This window comes from Poecilia latipinna, unplaced genomic scaffold (assembly GCF_001443285.1).
Source record: "Poecilia latipinna isolate Pla-1442-1.1 unplaced genomic scaffold, P_latipinna-1.0 Scaffold986, whole genome shotgun sequence".
Classification (NCBI taxonomy): domain Eukaryota; kingdom Metazoa; phylum Chordata; class Actinopteri; order Cyprinodontiformes; family Poeciliidae; genus Poecilia; species Poecilia latipinna.
The window spans coordinates 215,482-231,356 of NW_015113602.1; the positions used below are offsets into that span (position 1 = coordinate 215,482).

The 15,875-nt window shown below is 41.2% G+C and overlaps 1 protein-coding gene across 4 annotated transcripts in view; it reads left to right on the forward strand.

The window, feature by feature from the left end:
- Positions 1-15,190, forward strand: part of LOC106958447 (protein Dok-7) — a 34,979-nt gene extending 19,789 nt beyond the window's left edge. For 3 of the 4 annotated variants that reach the window (XM_015050348.1, XM_015050349.1, XM_015050351.1), the window contains 3 exons: positions 1,743-1,812; positions 9,615-9,794; positions 12,864-15,190. In XM_015050348.1, the coding sequence (XP_014905834.1) occupies positions 1,743-1,812; positions 9,615-9,794; positions 12,864-13,000 (387 nt within the window). In that variant the 3' untranslated portion in view covers positions 13,001-15,190. Of the gene's footprint in view, positions 1-1,742; positions 1,813-9,614; positions 9,795-10,167; positions 12,356-12,863 lie in introns of those variants that run through there. The other variant, XM_015050350.1, reaches the window with a different exon arrangement.
- Positions 15,191-15,875: the final 685 nt, after the last annotated feature.

Sequence of the window (15,875 nt, forward strand, 5' to 3'; positions counted from 1 at the left end):
AACATAAAATGAGAAACTAAAATCACTGGATTATTAGTTGTTTTGTTGTTGACATTTGGTTTATGTGACGATTAGTTTCAGTAATTTCAACTAGTAACACACAATGCACGTTTCCTACAGTGTGTGTTACTCTTTGATATTAACATTAATGTTCTTACTTGAGCTGGTTTTCAGACGTTCATCTAAGCAAAACAAATATTTTTAGCGTTTTTATAAATTTTGTTTGTATAAAACCTACATTAACATCCTAAATGACTCATGAAATGACAAGTGCGTTAATTTTTCTTTTTTTTTTTTTTATCATTCTAAAAACATTCCCATTTACTTCCCACCCTGAATGTCAGAGAGTTGGTTCTGACTGCAGCTGCAGGATTGCTGCGCTTTGGAAGAACAATGCATGTTCTCAGGTCAGAGAAAGTCTCCAGTAACACCAGAAAAAGCCTTGGAATTTGAAAACTGGCTCAATAATAGCTGCAGAATTGCTGCACTGACAACAGAACAAATCATTTGCTGAAATAGGTATCGAAAAATACCATTTAAAGACTTAAGTTTTTACTAAAATTCATCCAGCTTCTGCAGGAAGTTTAAATCTGTGGTAAAATGGCAAATATATTTAAGACCCTCGTTGTTCTGAGGTATTTTGCCTCTTCATGTAAAAATATTGTGTACCCTGAAACAACCTGCTCAATATTTTACCCACAACTCAACATGTTTAGAAATGAGTGTTGCGCCAAAGTGAGCGGTAATCCAGGCAAACTTTTGATCTACCGTGAAAATGCACGGCAGCAACGCAAACTTTTTTTTAGTTGATAATGACAAACTACAAAGCAAACCCAATGTTTTATTCTTATTGGTATCAAGTTGACAAGCGTGTAATTTCCTATTGTGAAATTTAACTATGTAAACTGCAGCTGCACAGAATCAGACTTGGAAGCAGTAAAAAGGACTTAAAATTACGACTGTGACTTTCTTAAATGATTGCTCTGATAGAAATCTAATATTAGTTTTCAGATTATACAACTTGATATTGTTTCAACATGAGGACTTAATTTAATGTAGCCTTCGTAGATTAAAGTTTCAAGTAAACTTTTAATTTTACCAGCATGTCTCTTCGAAACAAAAGTAAGACTTAATATTTTAGGCAGCGTCCAGCTTGACTTTGATGTATCTATGGAAACAGATGAAGATTAGGTTGATGGAAATGAGACCTTTCAATCCCAAGCAGCTCATAATCAGATTTTTATTTTATTTTAAAAAACCAGCGGAAACATCGGAAATCTCCATTCAGCAATTATAAGAAGGGTTTAATTGCTGTGATGCCGACAAATGTTATAACACTGTGATAAAAACACGTGTTATCACCTGGCAGTGAGCTCAGATAGAAACTGTTCACTAAATGCGTCACATCTTGCGTTCCAGCCGTGATTGTAATGGTGGCCGCATGCAGTCTGTGGTCTTTGATCAGTTTTCCCAGCAGCGTTGTCGTCGGGCGTCTGGGATTACACGGCTGAGCTCTGAGAGTCACAGCGTCTCGGATAATAACACCTCAGACTGGGCTCCCGCAAACGAGACGAGGTCCGACTTCTCAGTAAATCCTGCTCAGTCCACAAATCCTCCTGACATGTCCACTGAGTAGGCTTAAAAAAGTAGAAGATCACACTTTTGCGTAATGAAATTCATGCACTTGGTATGGCCACTCACTGCAAATTACGTTTAAGAGTTCTCACTTTTCTGTATTGCAGGTTGAAGAGAAGAGCAAATACGAGCTGATGGGCAGCTACGGCCAGCAGAGGCTCCTCCAAGAGGCTGAAGGTGAGCGGAAACGGCTTCATTTGGGAGGTTTTGATTTAACTTGCTTAAACATTTACAATTTCACTACTTGGGTTTCCTGAAATAACCGCAAGCCACTTTATTGATAGTGGAATACATGGATGAGTCACCCACTTGAATCAAGATTGCTTTGACGCTTCACCTGTCGCTTGGTGTGCGAGAATCGAAATGAGTCAATTAAAATAACTCGGTCTGTAGAAGCAGACTAACAGATGGCGTAACGTCCCTGAGGAGGGAGGAACGTCCGCGCTGTAATTCACTTCATTCAGGCAAATGGACCGACTGGACTGATGAACATTGTTTTTACTAATTGTTTTCCACGTGTGGAGCAGAGTGACGCGTCACACGCCAGCTGTCGGTGGAAATAAGCGCGTTAATATTTGTTTTTGTTTAGTTGTGTAAGCTTTGAAAGTATGGCTGGAAAAATTGTTGCATGTACCCAAAACTGTTATTGTTTGGAGAGAAGAAAAGTTTCCCCGTTTTAACCTTCGGTCAAGTTGGGGGTCGTAAACGACGTTTAACTCGACGTTTAGTGTGAGGAATCACTTAAAGTGTTACCAGCTCAGGAACCCTTTCACAGAAACCCGCTGCTTTTTTCTGGAAAAAAAAAAACGCACCAAGAAATTGTTTTCTTGGTGGAAACACCAGATCTCTGTTTTATTTCCCAGCCGGTCTCTCCTAGCACATCACAACTGTGATGTTGTTATCAGGACGGCAAGTTTCCCACGTTTTTCCTTCTGATGTAACCGTGGCCGTCATGACCAAACGCCCGAAATGTAACGTAACCAGAACACAGGACACATTTCTTTAAATACGATGTTTACATTTGGAGTCTGCGTTGTGGCTTTTTGATTTTGCTTTTTGAATAATACGTTCTCTCTCTTAGAGTCACATCTCTACCATCACTATTTTGGCTTAGATTTTTGATTTACATGTTTAGATGTCTTTTATGCCTTATGCAATGCTTAAAAGTGATCTGTTTTATTTTCTCATACTACTCTCTGCAATAGGTGGAGGAGGGGAAACTCGTCTTGGAAATAATGCAGCCAGACTTTGAATCTGTGACTTTTTAAAAAAAAAAAAAAAAACTTCCTACCAGACAGCAGCTCATGTCTATTCTTAAAATTTCTTGACAAATTATTTGAGCCAAACTGACGAGCTCAAAATGAAATTGACAAAAAGCAAAGCGTGGTGTAAAAATGACAAAGGGAGTTGTTAAAATTAACCGAATGATTCACGGTTGGTGAAAATTAGAATCCTGGATTGTTGGCCATCTTTTTCCAAATAAGGAGAAAGAAAATGTTTGAAATATTCTGGCAACGAGGCGTCTTTCTTTCTTTCTTTCTTTCTTTCTTTCTTTCTTTCTTTCCTTCTTTCTTTCCTACATTTCTTACAGAATGAACATTTGGGATTTATTTTACTTTTTCACAACAGTGACTCTTCATTTCAAAGCTGCCAAGAACCTTTCAGTCAAAATCCCAATTTGCTTCCCTTCGGTTTTAACCACAAAATGTCTTGAAATGGACTTTTGTTCCTCCAAGCTGCCCGTTTCATTGCTCTTAAAATAAATGTTGACAAATGGTGACTGATTTGTTTGTCTTGGAAACTTCTGGGCCTCTACCAGATTTTTAGCAGTTTAAATTTAAAACTGAGACAATACAATACTGTCTTGCTTTGTGGTCATCCATCCACCAGGATATACAGTACATACATCTTTTTCATAGTACTTTGGAGTATAATGTGTACATTATACAACATGTTGGCTTCTCTTCTTTTATGTAGCTCAAAATAAACCAATCAAATCTCATTCCGGGATTTACTTGCTGCCAACGGCGCCACAGCGATAAAGTTTAAAGAGCCTATCTCCCTTCCCATTGGCATCGGGTTTTTGATTTCATTTTAATTAAAGTTAAAACTTTAAGAAAAATAAAAGTCACACTTTGGTTGATGCCTTTTCAAGGTTTAAAAGCAACTTAAATTTGAGTTGAAGTGCTTCAACCAGCCAAAACCGACAGTTTCTGCTTTTGTTATAGTTTGGTAATATTTCTGCTGGTTTTCATTTTAGAGTCAAAGAAAACAAAAGCGCAGTATTTGTGACTAACGGCCTTTCAAACTCAAGTGCACTTCTGGGCTGAACATTTTTAGCATTTTCATTTGAACTCGGCAAACAGATATTTTATTTTATTTTTTTAGAAACGGTAATGTAACTTTCATCAGCCGGTATTTCTCTGGGCGACAAACTGCAACGACATTTGAGTTGTTTTACCTCTGGATTTTTACCTGCATTTCACCTCAGACGCCCTGATGTTGCCTCTACAGACGTTTACTTATGTTTGGATTAAGTTTTTTGAGTAAGACAGAACAACAAACATGAGCTCCAACTGTTCTCCAAGAACCTTTACGCCAGCCGTTTCTTTTAGCTGAAGTCAAGATGTCCGTCTTTGGAAAAGTTTCAGCAGTTTTGTTGTAATTGTGGAGCCTGTGCAAATAGGAAGCTTATTACAAACAGAGGAGGAAGAAATGTTTCAAAGCCCCCAGAAATCCTGACGGCGCCAGTTAATCTTCTTGTGAAGCTGTGTTGACATCTTTATTCTAAATTTGTATAAATTTAATTAAAAAATGATTCAACAAGCTGGCGTTTAACTTTCTTCAAAGAGCGCCACCCACACGCCAGTCGCATCACAGTCAGTTAAATGAATTTAAATTGCAGCAAGTCGACTGAAGATTGTTTCGTATTCAGTAACAAAAGACTGGTAATGATGTCTGATCACATTTTGATAATTGGAACAATGTAGGATGTAAATCACTTCTTTAATGTCTTAGTAAATATCACAGAGCAGTATTTTAGGTTTATTAGTCAAAGTTGCATAGTGTTAGAAAAGCATCAGCGTCCCTCTCTATGTTCATAATACCTTAGAAACATGACTACACTACCTTGCAGGAATATTCACAACTTTTCCACATGTTATAATGTTATGGCCAAAACCCTTGATGTAATTTGTCAGGATTTTATGCAATAGACTAATTCAAAGTAGGGCAAAACCTTAAAAACTTTCAGACGAAAACTGGTAGATGTACGTAACCCCTTTTAATCCGGCTTCTCTAAACGTGTGGTGCAAACCTGCCAAGACACGGCGGTCCACCTAAACTGAGAGGCGGGGCAAAAATCTGAGAAGAAGCAAAGAGGCGACTCTGGGGGAGCTGCAGAGGTCCACAACTTAGCCAAAAGAACGATAGCTGTTCACTCCATTAATGGACACAGCAAATATCTAGAAGGATGTGTTCCAGTCAGATGTGAACCAACTTTAACCCGCCTGCAAAACACTTTATATGACTTAAAAACTAAAGCTTTTATTCTTTGCTTTTATTCAGCACGGAGGGGAAGCTGGACAAACTTTTCAGGTTTTTCTTTGTGGTCACTGAAACCACAAATTATTTTCCTTCTGTGTCATAAATACCCACCACTTGGTTCTGTCACAGAAAATCCTAAAAGAAAATGTGGAGCTTGTGTTTGTAAACTTGATAACTTTACAATAGATGTGACATAAACACTGTTCTTCATCACCTACTGACCCAAATGCAAGTTATCCTGTGAAGTGATTTTTTAAAATTCATTTTTAAAAACGTAAAAATGCTCTAAGAATTTAGCATCGATTTCATCAGTGATTTTCCTGTAGATGCTAATTTGAGTAGTTGCCAAGCCAAAGTTAATACCGTTACTATGGCACATGGTTTGCACTGGGAGGTCACCGGGATTTAAAGCAGCCGAGTTTGTGTATATTTTAATGTAATTCAGAGTTCGCCACCTGCTGCTGTCGTGAGGTATCCGAGGACCTCTTCTGTCGCCATCTGCATTTCATGTAACACCGGGAACTTCGGTTGCATAACAGCCTCTCGTACGGAAAGCAACCAGAAGTGCGACCGAACGAGTGCGGGGATGTGTAGCGGTGCTGCTGCGCTGACGTGAGGTGAGAGGACAGTTGTCAGCGGACGTTTGGCCACTTTAAGCTTCCCACGCGCTCACACACACACACACACACACACACAGGGCTTCAGTCCGACACGTACCTGCTCCGAGAAGCCACAGCAGCTGCCACGGTCTCTCACCGAACCCATCAGTCATGTTCGGGTACCATCTCACGCACACACACTCGGCGGCAGCCTCCATGTCATCTTTCTCATTATCCTGCCTCAGCAGGCAGTTAATGGGCCAGGATGAGCAGGAGGTGCTCAGGCTGCTGGTGCAGGTTTGCACCAGGAAGCAGAATTGCAAATTGGGGTTTATTTATTTTTTGTCTGATTAATGGTTAAACTTTTTGTAAGAAAAAAAAAAAAAGGAAAAAAATAGCTGTTCGTGAATAGAGAAGCAGGTTGGATTGTTGGATTCAGCTGTAAATTTTAAATATGTTTTGACCCGGTTATTGCGTTTTTTACTTTTGCCACTTACTGAAGTGAATAAAGCCGTCACATTAAATGTTAAACTGATCATTCTGGCACTTTTTCTTTTTTTACCCTGTTGAGTTTTGAATTGTTATAGATTTTGAACCTTCGCAAGCTTAATAAAATATTGTCATATTCAAGATGCCCTAATTTCACTGCTTGCAAACCTTTTAGAGTACAGGGTTTGTCAGAGTGTAGTGATGAGTTTTTCATTTGCTTCTTCGTAAACTACATGTGGAAATGATAATTATTTGACTAGTTGCCTTCATTTAGCCAGGAATCAGTATTCAGACTGAACACGTGGCGGGATCCTGATCAGATAACTCTACGCTCTCCCCAAATGGTGACCCAGGAAAAAATGTAGAGCTCAACTATGGTGCAGTTACATAACGAATGTAAAACAGTTTTTAGTTATCTGGTCTCTTCACTACTGACTGCTGCATTGGTACAATGGCCAAACCTGGTGCAGCGATCGCCTGGTGGGCCCTCTCTCAGAACTGCTTATTTTAATCAATCAAATACAATAATATGCATTAATGGCCACAGTGGAAACCGCAGAGGCTAAAACACACGTTTCTCCTTATCTCCACTTGGAGGGTAAAAGGAAAATGAATGCCGCTCCTGGATTGGCTACTTTGTAAACGACAGATTTTAACGTGCCACCTGTTGCATCTTGGTATTTCAGTTTCTTAAGGTGCATTTTCGTTTGAATTTTTTTTTTTTACATATGATCTACACAAAAACCCACAACAAAGCAAAATCTCCGCAAATAATTTGGTGTCGAGCTCCACAGAAAAAAAATCACAAATAGGTGAATCTGTGTCTACTGAACTGCTAGGGAAGAAGATGACAGGAGATGCTTAAACTTGGTCGTAATTTTATTGTAAATAGTTGACAAACTTGCGAAACATGACAAAAACAAGCATACAAAATAACGCAGAGATGCTTTATTTTGGTATTTATGTCCAAATAAGAAAATTATTCTTATTTTGTGCAGTTTTGGCTGCATCTGACAGAGAGCAGTGTCGCATTAGAGACGGGAGGCCAACAGGAAGTCAAGCCTGTCCAACGCGTCTTCCTTCCCTCTCTGTCTGCAGGGTTTTCACCGCTGAGCCCCAGCAGGTTCAGCCTCCAACGTTTCCCCTGGAGGGAAAGTCTGTTATGAAAAAAGGCCCCCCAGCCACAGTGCTGTGGGCAAACCCAATGTTCTAATGACGCCCATTATAAAACACCACACTTCTGCGACGGCTGGCTTGCTGTCTGATCAATTAGGTTAGGCGTTGCCAAAGGCTGCACCCACCGAGATTCTGCCGGCGTCTAATGGCCTCTCACTGATCGTAAGTGTCCCCTGGGATCGATGCCCCTCAGCTGTGGGTAATGGCCACTGCTTGATGCCATTTAGGGAGAGTCCCTGAAATAGAAGGATTCACCTTTGTCCGTCTTCTTCTTCTTTCTCAACACAAACTGTGTTTTATCCATTCGTAGCGCCAAAGGTCAGGCGGGGTGAATCGACACACATTTCAGTTGGTATCTGTAGAAACGCTGGGTCTTTCTCCGGACAATCACAAGACGTGTGCGCGCTCCGTATTGAGAGTATTTTGTACAATTCAGGCGTTTCAAACACTTCCAGACTGCAGCTCCTAAGCCTGCAGATACCGTCTACAACCAGTTGTGAAACAGTAGCACCATAACGGGATGCATCGATGCAGTAAGTCCAGATCAGGATTTTTTTTTTCCACAGGCACCTGTTGTTGCATACCAAAAACACCAACGTGGCTTCTTTAGTTGAAATTGAAGAATCATTTAATGATGAGAGGGACATAAAGAACAATAGAAGAAGTTTATTTCTTTGAACATGCGTTCATTTAATCTAAATTTCCATGTGTAGTTATGCCGAATCTTTCCTTGCATTTAGTCGTTTAAACCTTAATGCTTTCCTAACTGTTTTTCTTTTATGTGATGTTAACTTGCATCAAAAAGGTTAAACTTGGTTGTTTGATCCAAAAAGCTTCCTTACGTTTCATACATTTGCGCTAGAGACAAAAACATTTTGTCTTTTTAAAGGTCGTTGTCGTGTTTATGGATAAATTCACCGAGAAACACAATCGCCGTGCAAAAATGCCCACTTTCTCCGCTCAAGCAGAAAACTGCAACCACAAAAATGCGAAGTGACTAACACACATCCTCTCTCTCCATCATGGCCTCAGTCAGTAGGTGGGACAGGTAGTGAATGTTGTGTTGCCCCGTGTTCGAAGCAGAAGAAACTGGAGAGTTTAATTATTTGAGTGAGTTTTGACAATTGCTATCTTGCGATGGCTTAATGACTGCGTCAGACTGTTCCTAAAACTGTGAGGTTTTAGGAACCTTTGTGAGGTTTCTCCTCGTCTGCAGCGGTAACAAAAATTTGGCCCGAGAAGGGAACGGTGGCGAACCCCTGACGGGTTGAATCATGTATGTGCTGAGTGAGGTCAGGCGGGTGTGGTCTCACCTGCTGCCACTCAGACTGCTGAAGAACTTCAAGCTGATTCAGAGCAAAAGGTTTCTGAAGCATAAAAGCTGCCAGTAATGATCTCAACTTTACTCTCCTTCGTCAAGCCTGGCCTTTAGACGCCTTCCCACTTCAACCCATCCGTCTTTCGCCATAAATCACGCCGACGACAACTCGAAGAAAGCCGTTCAGTTAAAATGGACTGAGGGAACGTTTTGGCTTTTTGTTCTGCCGACTGAATGTGAGCGAACAGATTTGGGGCCCCGCTTATTTCCCTCTTCTCATCCGAACTCGGTATTAGCAGAGAAAGTGACCGTGGGCCTTGTTTCCAACAGCTTGGATCTTGGATAAGAAGCAATGACGGAGTCGACAAACGACTAAATGGTGTAATTAAAAGGAAAATTATTTGGTCAGGTTTACTAATTAAGCATAATTAGCCTCCAGAGTAAAATGAACAATGCAACGGGGGAATACAGTGTTCCTGTATGATTGCAGAGCTGTCAGCAGCTCCTGTGTCGGCGTTGATCAGACGTCTGCATTTAAATAACTCCAAACAACATTAGTTGGTCGTTAAGTGCTGAAGTCTCAAGAGCCTCTCAGCCTCCAGGGGAGCCCAGCTTTTGATTACGTTTGCGACGACAAAATGAGTAAGACGCACCCCGTTGCATTAGCATGACATTTTGCCTGTGTAAAAAAAAAAAAAAAAATTAAAAAAATGAGGTACTTGAGTGTAATGAGACGAACATCAGAAAAAAAAAAGTCGCATCCCGGGTTTGGTTTCTTCGATCGAAACGAGAGAAATAAACACAGAAAACGGAGCAGCTGCCTGATTTCTAGTTTGCTTTTGTACTTGCAGGGGCAGCGTTTGTTTTCCCTCCGGAGGCTGCGCTTCCCGAGAGGCCCCGGAGCGAAAGCGTCACGTACGTGAATATTCCCGTCAGCCCGACGTCTAAGAAACAACTCAACTACATGGAGCTGGAGCTGCAGGAGCCGGGCCACAGCGCCAGAGGGACCGTCGCACATCTGCCGTCTCAGAGTAAGAATTTACTGCGAGTGACATCTGCTGAATGAGAGGCCTCATCTTCAGTCCCCGGAGCGTCTCCGGTTTGGTTTCTGAGCGTCCGCCGTGTGTTAAGGAAACGATTCAGCCCGTAGGATGACTTTTCATCAGCAGATCACAGTCTGTTTATTCTTCAGTAAATCCTTTGTGGGTTTTAAAAGTAAATCTTTGTGATGATCCAAGGGAAATTGAGTTTTTTTTTTGTTTTTCAGTTGTCAATATAAGCTTACTTAACTGATTTAATCTACTATTCAAATTCATGGTTACAGAGGCTGTTGCTAATAACAACAGTGTCTTCTCTCTAAATAGTTTTTTTTTTTTTTTTTTTTTTTACCCATGAACGCTGCAGGAAACGGAGAAGAACGCAGCTGAAAAGTTGTTTAAACCCGAGCTTGAAAAAGAAACACAAACCTGGAGGAAGTCGTGATTTCCAGCGGGAATTTATCCAAATGAGCAGGAAAAATGAGCTCCGACAACATCCGGGTCCACAGTCGCTCCCTGCTGTTAATCCGATGAGACTGCAGTCTCTCTCAGGTGGAGGCGCCGTCCTCTTCTGGCCTGAGGTCGCTGCTAAGAAGCCGAGAGGCGCTGGTTTCTCCTGGTGCTGCTTTCAGGATGCACATGAAATTCAGGACCGAGGTGATACGCCTGAAAGTTGTCTCTGAGGGGAAAAAAAAAAAAAAAAAGAAAAAATCTTGATAAAAAGAAGATTATAGTTAGAGCACAGTGCAATCCGGACAAAAACACTGATGGTATCGTAACGTATTGATCAGGTCTTGGTTCTTTAGAGGGAAGAATATAAACAATCATCGTTGTACCTGAAAGTTTCTCCAGAGTAAAAGTTTTTCCACAGTCGAGCTTTGCCGCATTCCTTCTTTTGAATAACATGTAGCAACCTGTTAGTTACTGTTTAAATCTAGCTAAAGAGCTATGGACTGAATTTCTAAATTTTCCAAAATAACCTAATTTATATCAGAAACATTTCTGACACATATTCACAGGCATTCAGACAACATACTAATGCTAACATAAACAAACATGACAGAGTGCAAAGTTTGCACTGCTTCAGTTTTAGTTTGCACATTCATATAATATTACTGTGCTCCAGTTAAATCATCCAGTGGTTTACATGCATCATTTCTACCTCACACACACACACACACACACACACACACACACACACACACTCCTCATTCACACCTGGACTCCTCTCTCCTCAAGAAAGGAGTCCAGGAGCAAAGCAGTTAAATGTGTGAGAAAAGGTCAGATTTGGTGTGTCCATGAACTTTACACCAAAAAAATATAGAAGCGAGTGTTTGAAGCGCTGAACCTTGACGGTTTTTTTTTTTTTCCCCACAAAGCTTTCCCTGTTTCTGATCACCATCTGTACGCAGCCGCTTTTTCAGGCATTTGCTCCTCAAACCCGGCAGACCGCTCTGAAAGAGCCCGCTTACAATAATTCAGCGCGCTAATGTCAAGGCTGCATCGGGGGGCAGGATAAAGAGTCGCTGTGGCCGCATGAATCATCGGTGACTCGGTTCGGTCCCATCAGCCGCCGCAAGACTCCCACCGGAACTTTTACCGAAAGACGTCGGAGTCCCGGTGACCGGAGACGGAGCGGCGAGCCGTAATTCACAGACGGGTTTGGTCTTATCGTCGCTGCCTCCGAGAACACGAGAAGGGCGTGAGGTCAGAGGTCGGCGCCTTGATGGCGGCGTTGCAGTTTATCTCTTATTAACGAGTCACCCGGGAGGAAGGGCGTCCTGCCTCACCACCGAGGCCCTCGGGTCGCAGCTGTGAGTTGGCCCTCTCTAATGGAGTCGTCCTACCGGGACCGCCGATAGCCGGGAGAAGCCGGGTTGAATTTCTTTCCCTTTCTGAGAGACGATAAAACACGACCGAGGTGCAGAACAGCAGCCATTTGCATTAATATTGAGTCTAAGTGTGACTGGTGCAACTCTATAAAATGGTTTGTATCCCGATTTATAGAGATGTATTTACTTCATAATGATTCATTACATACAAACATGTTTAAGTTATTTCTGTTTGCTTTGGTAACTGAAATAAACAAGATGTTGCTTGTCAGAAAATTAGAATTTTATATAAGACGAGTGAAAAGAAGCATTTTTGGCAGTGATTGTATTAATAAAGACATGAAAGACAAAATTCAGCTGAATTATTTGCATATTTTCTCTGATTTATGTGTGGAAACTTGATCCGGTTTGCGCAGAAGGAGAAATTTAAAGACCCAGAAGATCCTGCAGCTTATAATTCCTTATATAATGTTTGTACTGGTCCAAAATCTGTTGACCAACTATTTTTATTCATTATCAGATGAGCTAAAACTTCCAGCAGCAAAAGGATGTAAATATTCTGCAGAAAAGACCATGAAATAAATAAAAAAAAAAACTCTTTTTTTTTCCCCTCTATTTTTATTTCTTTATGATTTTGTCGCATCCGAGTTCAATCCAGACAGAAATCTGCCCTGAGCCTGGCTTTGGAAGCAGCCCTCTCCTACCAGTTCACAAACAGCTTAAGGCATTACGGTTTGCATTGTTCATGACATCTTTGTGATCTCTTTTATTAGAACTGAACTCAACTTTAAGCAGGTTTAAGCAGGCGCACACATCAAAGGCTCAGGGCATTGAGTAATCGCATTCAGCGCCACGCACACGCTGAATGTGTTTCCTGTTGTTTTTAAAAACACGGTGACGCAAGACGTTCTGTGGCTATGTACGGGTGTAGATTAAAGGAAAGCTGCTTTTTTTCCCCCCCTGGATTTCCTAGCTGACGCATCTGCAGGTAACTTTTTTTTGTGAAGTCTTTTGATTTTGGCTTAGACACAGCTCATCCAATTCAGGTGAATATTTTACTGTCAGGTTTTGTTTATTGCCTTCTCATTGCGCTCTACTAGCTCAGACGAGTTAGTCGGTGAAGCAATAAACTTTTTCTGAGCTTAGACTCTAGAAAAGACCTTTTCCAGATGAATTCCAGATGACAACCTTGTTTCTCCTGCAATTATTCATTTTTTTTTTTTTTTGACAGGAAAGAGCTCCACCAGGTATGCTCAGATCGACATCACCGCGACGGAGATGGCCCACAGAGTCGGCGCGCAGCACGCCCTGGGCAGGCAGGAGGGTCTGCACAGCCTGGAGCTGAGGAGGAAGGGAACGCCGCACTGACCCCCCAGCGCTTTGGATTCGCCGCGTCGGACTGCATCCGCCGGAGATGTGAAGAACTTGATGGGAGCGTTTTTGTTTTCTGTTCTCTTTACAGTTTCTAAGCACAGACCGGGTTCACGCATGCTGGAATCCACGAACATGTCGTGCTCACGTTGTTAGGGCGGCAGGCCTTTGCTTCTGTAATCAAGGAGCCGCGATAAACGCGGCTGTGCGGTTTTGCATGAAGCCAGGCGCGACGTTTCCACCTCGTCCTCTCAGAGAGTCGGTTGCATCACTAAATGGCGCTGCGCCAACTAAAAGGAGAAGAGCACTGACCCAGAGATGAGTCACGGCCCAAATGCCTCCCCCTCGCTCAGCTGCATCCCAGCGCCATCTTGGACCGTCCCACATTTTTTTTTTTTTTTTATCATCATCGTTTGGGAAAAACAACAGAGATGAAGCAAGAGGTGATTATTCCATGAGGTAGTTATTAATTGCGCTGTGCTAAGCTGCTCGGATTTGGCCTAAAGCCGTCCATCCAGTCTTACTCAGAGCGCTGAGCAGGAGAAAGTAAATGACGAGTTGCGGTGAGGATCTGTAATTGTTCCACGTTTCTCCGCTGCGCCTGCTGACCTGCGTTGGCCTGCTGTGACTAACAGATGCTGTTTATTGTTTGAACAGAACCCGAGTGCTGCTTTCGTTGTTTCCTCCGTAGGGATTTACTGTGGGAAACTATTTATGACTTCTGCATAGACGAGAGAAAGCAATGTTTGGAGATTTTCTTTAGAGATGTTTAAATAACAGCAATGTTTGTTTTGTGTCCTTTTAATTTTTCCTCGTTTCTTGTGCGGTACATCGGTAGACCTCGGCAGAGTGTCGTTTCCGTCTCGTATTCTGCTGCGTTTCACCCGCGGTTGACTTCAAGAAGACGTTTATTTAATTTTATACACAAGTTAAGAATGTATAATTAGTGCTTTCTAGGTAAAAATTTTCTTTTTTTAGTAAGTTATTTATTACTACAACTTTTGTGTGTTTTTTCAGTGTTTACAGTTGCGGTGAAAAATTTCCATGCACCCATTAGGGGCCTTCATTCATGTTTTATATTTTTAATGGTTGATTTGATGATAATGCACCAGTACCACTAATGGCACAGCATGCCTCCGCCCCCACCATGCTTTATAGCTGGTGCAGCATTGTTGGGTGTGAAAATCTCACCCCGACTCATCCAAGCTCACCTGTTAACACCGAGACCAAATCCTTTGAGTGTCGCATTTCTCTCCAGAAGTAACTGATCTCGTTCATGTAGGCGGCTGCACGTTTTAGTCTTTCCTGAAGGTGTAAATTTTGGAGCATCAGCTTCTTTTTCTGGTTGGTACTTTCTGGGCAGAGACACATTTGATCCTGTATTTTCTACTTCTTTGCAGCCTTGTGGCACGTTCCTGAATTCACTAATCTCCTTCCATCCGAGCGTGTTGTTTTTGTCTTCGTCCAAGCTTTCCTGGAAGTCAGTAAAATAATCTTTAACTGGATAAAAAATAAATATTTGGTCTGTGCACAAGGTTCATAATGTTCATGCTCTATACCAGACCAGAACTATACAGTCAAACTCCAGTCAGATTCAGTGTCTATTCTTTGAGAAGACATTAATAGAGTAGCTCTATTGAGAAACCACAAAGCCACATTAATAAGTCTACATACTTTAAAGAGTGCTAAGTACTGATTTTCCCGGCTGTTTTTCTGGAAATGCTCCCCCCAAAAAAGCACCAATCACCGCACATTGTCAACATGTAATAAAAATAGATTTACGGTAATCCTGAACTCTTTCATCAAAAACACTTCGTATAAGTCAAAATGTAAAGATGAACTCGCATGTCTGACAGGGACATTGTAGTTTTCATTGTAATTTCTCTGCAGAAAATGTTTTCATCTGAAACGTCCGAGTATGAAACATGCAAGATGTGCTGGAATACGAAATATGCTTTTTCAAAAGGACAGACAAAAGCCAGAGTTTCAGATTTATTGCTTTCCGACGATCAATGTTGTAAGAGGTTAGTGTCTTCTGTCTCTGGTTTTACCTTCCTCGACTAACATGTATTTTTATTGGTGGTTGATTATTGCAGTTTGATAATCATGTAATGCAGTAAGAACGAAAACCGAATCACACTCATTTCCAAAAAAATGTCAATTGTAAATAAAATGGGATGAATAGTAAACCTTTCAAAGTTTGTGTTCATTTAATTTTGATTGCTGGATTCTTCAAGGCGTTAAGCCGTCTCCCATCAGCAGCTGGGACTGGGATAACCTGAACAGATCAACTTTAGGAAAGGTAATAAAAAACAAACTGAAGAAAGTGTAAATGTTGAAAACTTACAGAAAGGATAATCTGGACAACTTGTCAGCAACTTAGAGCTGGAGTTTTTAGAAGAAGCTCGTGACTAAGTACTGCTGAACAATTTAATTGCTGTACTGTTAAATATACAATTTAATCCTGTTTATTTACATGCCACCGATTCACAGAAACACTGTCTCAAAAGAATCATTTTAATTCAATCATGCATACATTCTAATTGATCCTAGTTATCAGCTACAGTAACAGTGAGATCAATTAGTTATTCAAATTGGTTAAAAAGTTTCTATTTGAGGAAACCCGGCAGGTTGCACTAAGTTACTGACTCGCAGCATTTCTTCCTCCTGGATGAGCTGAAACCACGTTTTCGTGCTCTGGTATAAATATAATGTGTTCCACAAACTGTATTCAGGTTTTTTATGTGTGTTGTTTTTTGTTTTTTTTTTCCCAGAGTATTGCCTTCGTCCTCTTCAAAAGGTCTGTTGATTTTGTTCTGGGATTAATTTCCACATTTCATCTCCAGACAAAAACCCGTCTCCTTCCTCAGCT